Source organism: Echinops telfairi, unplaced genomic scaffold (assembly GCF_000313985.2).
Source record: "Echinops telfairi isolate 266 unplaced genomic scaffold, ASM31398v2 ScPeMD7_7414;HRSCAF=8452, whole genome shotgun sequence".
Taxonomy (NCBI): Eukaryota; Metazoa; Chordata; class Mammalia; order Afrosoricida; family Tenrecidae; genus Echinops; species Echinops telfairi.
Genome location: NW_022111314.1, coordinates 483,325 through 489,747, shown reverse-complemented (window position 1 = coordinate 489,747; position 6,423 = coordinate 483,325). Strand labels below are relative to the sequence as shown.

Here is a 6,423-nt window from a genome sequence, read left to right as displayed (position 1 = left end):
CGGGAGGCCGCGCTTCACTTGCCCGCTTTCTGCGCCTTCTGCGCCGACTTGGTGACCTTGCCGGCCCCGCCGCTCTTCTTCTCCACGTTCTTGATGACGCCCACGGCCACGGTCTGCCGCATGTCGCGCACAGCGAAACGGCCTGCGAGGTGGGTGGCGTGAGGTCCCGCCCCTCAGGGATGCAGCACGCAGGCGCACTCTGCACATGCAGCATCTCCCACCCTCCCGGACCGCGCTCAGGCCCCGCCCAGGCCTGCCATGCAGGGACCTGCCATGCAGGGATGCATCGCGCAGGCGCACTTGGAGCACGCAGCATCCCTCTACGCTCCAACCCGAAATCCTGGGCGGCTCCTCCCTGCGGCCTGCGTTTCCAGGTGGGGCCCCAAGGCACCAAATGTTTATAGCGCTCTGGGCTCCTTACGGGTTGGGGATCATCAGCACCTCGGCCTCGACCCAGGCCTGATTGGATAATACATCCAATCTTCTGATTGATTAGATAATACATTCTAAGGCCCTTAGGTAACACGTGACAGAAATCCATCCTGTGAGCTGCTGTGGGCGGGGCCTTCTCAGCCAGGCAGCCCTTCCGGCCTACGATGGTACTCCATTTAGGTCTGTGGGCTGCCACTTTTGGGGGGGCCAACTGTAGTCTTAATTTTGCCACTAGACTAGTGGTAGGCCTTAGGGAGATCCTACTTGAGGGTGAGCCACAAAAGGGTGCCATCCCGCTCGCAGTCAAAGGGATCGAGTCTGAATCTTATTGTGCTGCAAGCCTGACAAGAGAGTCGGTCATACTATCAGCTCCCCGCCTCCCCAGGGCACCTGCCGGACCCTGGCCCCAGCTCACCGAGAGGCGGGTACTGGGAGAAGCTCTCCACACACATAGGCTTGCCCGGGACCATCTCCACGATGGCCGCATCGCCTGATTTCAGGGACTTTGGGTTGTCCTCCAGCTTCTTGCCAGAGCGCCGGTCAATCTTCTCCTTCAACTCGGCAAACTTGCAGGCGATGTGGGCTGTGTGGCAGTCGATGACCGGTGAGTAGCCGGCACTGATCTGCCCGGGATGGTTTAGGATGATGACCTGAGGGCAGGAGTGCAGCTGGGGTCAGGTCGGCCTTGGTGGCCCTGGAGATGGACACCACCCCAGAATGTGGCTCCACTCCCACTCCAGCCCTGGCCCAGGGAGGAACCACATCCTACACTGAGACCCCCACACTGACCACCTAGCAAGCCAGGATGAAGGCAGCAGTGGCCCTCAGCCACTATGTGAGAGGGCAACAGAGTTGGTGGGAAAATGGGATTAAAAGACAACGAAATTTTTTCATGAACATTTTGAAGTCCCTGTGCTTGCAACCTCGCTCTGTGTTTCAAATAGTCCTACACAGAGGTGGTCAGAGGGCATGCAGTGAGGGTGTAAGAAATAATGCTATCACAGGTGTGTCAGGAAGGAGCCGGTAAAAGCATTTTCCAGGGAAAAAGTTGGCCCTCAAAGGCTGTCGTGACGCACCCAGGGCTACACCCAAGGGTCAAATCAGCAGATTCCAGGGCCCACCCTGCTTCCCATTTCCTGCCAGGGACCCAGTGCCCTGGCTGAGCTCCTCGTGGCCCAGGGCAGCCCCTCCCCCTGCAGTCACCCACCTGGGAGGTGAACTGGGCGGCCTCCTGTGGGGGGTCGGACTTGCTGTCCCCACAGACGTTGCCACGGCGGATGTCCTTGACAGACACATTCTTCACGTTGAAACCAACATTGTCGCCGGGCAGGGCCTCACTCAGTGCCTCGTGGTGCATCTCCACCGACTTCACCTCCGTGGTGATGTTCACCGGCGCAAAGGTGACCACCATGCCAGGACGCAGGATGCCCGTCTCCACACGGCCCACGGGCACTGTGCCGATGCCTGCGCAAGGCGGGCTGTGAGGCTGGGGGTGCCCAGGGGGACCCACCGCTGGGGTTTACCTCCCTGGCAGGGCTGGGGGACATGGCCGCATGGAGGGGGTGGGGAGATTGCCAACAACCTTGAGGAGGCTCAGATGGAAGTGGAGCCCTGTCCCCAACTGCAGGACAAGAGAAGAGCAAGAAGAGGGGGCTGGGCCAGGACCCAGGCCAGCACTCAGCTGGGGGGACCGCGGGGCAGGGGACGCTGCTGTGAGAACCTGCCTCACAGTGCAGCGGCAGCAGAGTGAGCCAGTGGCCTAGTGCACCTGCTAGCACCTGCAGCCCAAAGGTGCCCATTTCTGGAGCTGCGATGAAACAGTGCCAGTGCATCTGATTTCCCGGAGGCCTCGGGGGTCTTGCCTCCTGATCGGAAGCGTGAGGGGAGTTTTGTCTCCTACTGGGGAAAGAGAGAGGTCTTGTCTCCTGTCAAGGATGTGAGGGGGGTCTTGTCTCGCCATCAGGGGTCCGAAGGGGGTCTTCTCTTCCTGTCGTGGACCTGGGGGAGTTGTCCTGTCTCCCTGCCAGAAGTTTGAGGCAGGTCTCATCTCATCAGGGGCTGGTTTTAGTGAGGTTTTTGCCCCCCCCCCACATCAGGGGCTGGAGGGGGTCTTGTTTCTGTTTCAGAAGTCTGAGGGGTTGTTGGAAGGGGTTCTTGTCTCCACATGAAGAGTCTGAGAAGTTGTCCTGTCTCTGTCAGGGGTCTGGGCAGTTGTCCTCTCTCCCTGTCTGGTCTGAGACAACCCTCCCAGGGTCTTCAAGGGCACCTGTCACCATCAAGGGTCCGAGGGGCATGCTCTGCTGAGGAGCCTTTCTCCTCCCTGGACTGTGTCCATCTCCAGGTGTGTGGGGGTCACCCCGTGCCCCCAGATCTCACTTGGAGAGCGAGAGACCCTGGTGGATGGGTGAGCTGACAGAGGGATGTGGAGGGTTCAGTGGGGGTGGATGGAGTAGGTGGAAGTGGGTCCCCAGAAAGTGGGTGGGAGGTGGAGACAACCCAGTCTTAGCACCTTCTTAGCCAGCGCCCTGGTTTCAGGAGGAGGCCAAGAGAGGGCACAGTGGGCTCGGCTACGCACTGGTGGGGAGTGGGGAGTACGGTGGGGGGGCAAGCCACACTGGCCAAGGTGTGTGGCAGTGGGGGGTCCCCGGGCACAGCCCTCACTCACCGCCAATCTTGTACACGTCCTGCAGTGGGAGGCGCAGGGGCTTGTCCGTGGGGCGAGTGGGTGGCAGGATGGTGTCCAGGGCTTCGAGCAGGGACACCCCGCTGGCATTGCCCTCCTTGCGCTCCACTTTCCAGCCCTTGAACCAGGGCATCTGGAGGAGCCAGTGACGGAGCTCTGTCATTGGGCTGATTTGGGTTGTTCCCTGCCCTCCAAATCTATATGACCAATCCTGACCTCCATGCCTGTGGTTATAATTCCATTTGGAAATGCACTGGCTTGGGTATGTTAATGAGGCCTGGTTCAAGCAGGGTCTCGGTTCATCTCTCGGGATATGAAAGGGATTACACAGCAAGCAAACGTAGTTAAGAGGAGGGAGGAGAGCTGCCAAGCCACGTGAAGATCCCCAGGAATGAGAGCTCAGAAGACACAAGGACCTTCCTCCAGAGCTGACCCTGACAGACAGCTGGTGTCCCGGGTTGGGGCTTCTGGCATCCCAATTCCTGAGAGAGTCCCTGTTAGTGAAGGCACCACGTGGGGTATTTCTGCGCCGCATCACTAACAGACTAGGACAGAATCCAGTACCAGGAGTGGGGGCTTCTCAAAATGTAGGCTTGGTTTGGGAGCTGGGTTGGGTTATGGGGGGCGGGGGCGATGGGAGGGCTTGACCCTAAGGGTGAAGGCCTGGCCTTCCCTAAAGAGACTGCAGGTGAGATGAAGAAGGACAAAGGGCATGCTGCTCGGGTGGGAAGGAGTGGAGAGAGGGACAGAGAGAGTCTCTACCGCCGTCAGAGATACACACGCTGCCGGGCGACTGCTCTCGTGGTAAGTCTCCCAAGAAAACTGACGATCGCATATACGAACCTGCCTTCTGAACTGTAGTCATGTATTTGGTGGAAATTTTGGCTATTGCATGGTGAGAGTTCTAAGCAAGGCCAGAAGGTGCCCATCTGCATGGTTAACCACTGACCATAAAGTGTGAGTGAAGAGATGCCCTTACCAATGAACTGTGGAAATTTGGAAACCAAACATCAGAGATTTAGAAAACTCTTGTGCAAACAGAAGCGTGGCCTGGAATGCTCACCAAGGGCAGGTCTACAAGAGCTTTTGTTAAAGACATTGAGCCTGTGGCTGATGCGTCTCATCAATTACCAGGGGACCCCATCAGCCTCGACCAGAGGGGACGGCGACAGAACCAAAGGAAAGACTGCTATCTGCCTCCTAAAGTCCTACAAGCAGAAAACGGGCCAAACGAGGGGCAGCTGCTGTCCTCCCAGAAAAGGGAAGCGTCCGCCCAGAGCCACAGTCTCCCAGGTTTCAACGTATCCAGGGCTTTGCCAACTCATTTTCAGAGGATGGGGCTACTGGGCTGCCATTAAGTTGTGCCAGGGAGGTGGGGGGGGGGGCTGTCTGTCATACCCAATAGACAAAAGGACAGTCTCTGCTGGGGCCGGGATGGGGGGGCAGTCATCTCTAAGTTGGAAAATGGGAATTTCCAAAAGAAGGCAGGGCCCAGGGCGTCCACCCAGAAAGCAGAGGGCATGGCCAGTACCCACAGCCTGGAGGGCAGGGCCTTGTCCAGACGAACTCCCAGAGGCTGTTGAGCCCCAAGAGCTGGTCTAGTGTGGTCTGCTGGGCCTGGGGTTTGCCTGATGCCTGTGATCCCGCTTTCCCTCCAACGTCTCCCAGTTAATCAAGATGTCTGTCCGTGTCTGCCCCACCACTGAATTTTAGAAAGCACTAACTCGTGTGCTCTGCCACACAGGCTCTCAGATGAAGAGCTCATCTAAAATCTCACCCGTATCTTATTTCGATGGTTAGATTTGGCTTGATTTAAGACATTGGGCTGATCAGATGCTGTGAATATGTTTTGCATGTGGCAAGGGCATACATCTTTGAGAGCGAAAGGGCAGAAGGCTCTAGAATGAACTATGTCCCCTAGAAATAGGCGGTAAATCCTCACTTTTATGGCGGTGGTTATAATCCCATTGAGAAATGTATCATCTTTTGTTAATGAGACAAGATTTGTGTAGGATGTATTTTAAGTCGATCTCGTTTCAGATATGAAAAAGATTATTCAAGCAAGCAAAATTAGCAGAGATGGGGGGGGGCGGGGGGCGGGGGGAGACCAGGATGTCATTCAGAGCAGCCTGGGGCCGAAACTCAAAACACAGTTCATGGCCATCGAGGCAGTGGGGACTCACACCCACCCTAGGGGCAGCATGGAACTGCCCCTCTGGGTTTCCAACACGACAGCTCTGTACAGGAGTAGAAAGCCTTATCTTTCTCCTGTCTCCCAAGGGGAGGTGGTGGGCTTTAACCGCCAACCTTGGGGCTAGCAGCCCAGCATGCAACCACTATGTCACCTGGGTTCCTGGTCCCCTACAGTGGACACCCTGGATTTAGAGAGAGTTATGTATGGTTGTGAATGTCTGTTACAGCATCTCCCTCACAGATGTGCGTACACAGGCCCAGCAGAGTCTGGCCCCAACCGGTACCCGCTGAGCCCTCAGCCAGGAATTGGAGCCGGTTTCTGATCTGGGGGGAGGGACCACAGCCTTTCCTCTGCCCCCTAGCGGCCCTTCTCATGTAAGCCTTTCCCGTGGCCTGCCCTAATTCCCCATTCCACCCCTGTTCACAGCCCCAGGGTGACCCTGACACACCAGCGAATGAGGAGCTCAGAGAAGCCTGGCCACCTTGTGCTGGAGAGGGCAGCCCTGAGGAAACATCGCCACCCAGCTCCTCAGCCGCCCCTGCCCATCCCTGGGCAGGCAGGCCACAGAGCACTGAGACCCCAGGGGCTACAGACAGACATGGCCCAGCTGACCCCTCCCATGGGACCCAGGCACACGCTCTCCCAGCGGCCCACCCACCCCAGACTGGGAGAAAGGGCTCCCAGAGCAAGACCATGGACAGAGGTCCTTCAGCTGGTCTTGGCGGCTTAGCTGTGGACACTGGGACAGCATGGGTCAAGCAGGTCAAGCAGGTGGTTCCAGGGAGTGCCAGCAGGGGAAGGAACACAAGGCAGGTGGGGGGTGGGGCCCTGCGCGCCTGGGAGCCTCTGGGAGGCCAGCGGAGGGTGGAGTCAGCACCTGGTGGCTCCCAGGAGGGCCAGGAGCCACCAGTAAACAACACTTGCTCCTTCAGCAGAGCCACTGCACCCTCATCCCCTGCCCGGCTCCCTCCAGGGTCTCAGACACATGCTTCCCTCAGCCAGGGCGCCTGCAGCCCCGCCCGGCCCAGTGGCTGCCCTCTGGGGACAGGGGTGCCCTCGGCCTGGCAGGCACTAAGGTGTCGCAGGTGCCCCCAGTGCAGAGCACAACAGGCTC

General features: G+C 58.3%; 1 protein-coding gene across 1 annotated transcript in view; it reads right to left on the bottom strand.

The window, feature by feature from the left end:
• Positions 1 to 6: 6 nt before the first annotated feature.
• The window catches only part of EEF1A2 (eukaryotic translation elongation factor 1 alpha 2), a 10,910-nt gene continuing 4,493 nt past the window's right edge, over positions 7 to 6,423 (bottom strand). The window contains exons 5-8 of the mRNA XM_004716038.2: positions 3,098 to 3,248; positions 1,640 to 1,896; positions 848 to 1,082; positions 7 to 142 (exon numbers count right to left, since the gene is read on the bottom strand). Coding sequence (XP_004716095.1) covers positions 15 to 142; positions 848 to 1,082; positions 1,640 to 1,896; positions 3,098 to 3,248 — 771 coding nt within the window. The 3' untranslated portion in view covers positions 7 to 14. The remainder of the gene's footprint in view (positions 143 to 847; positions 1,083 to 1,639; positions 1,897 to 3,097; positions 3,249 to 6,423) is intronic.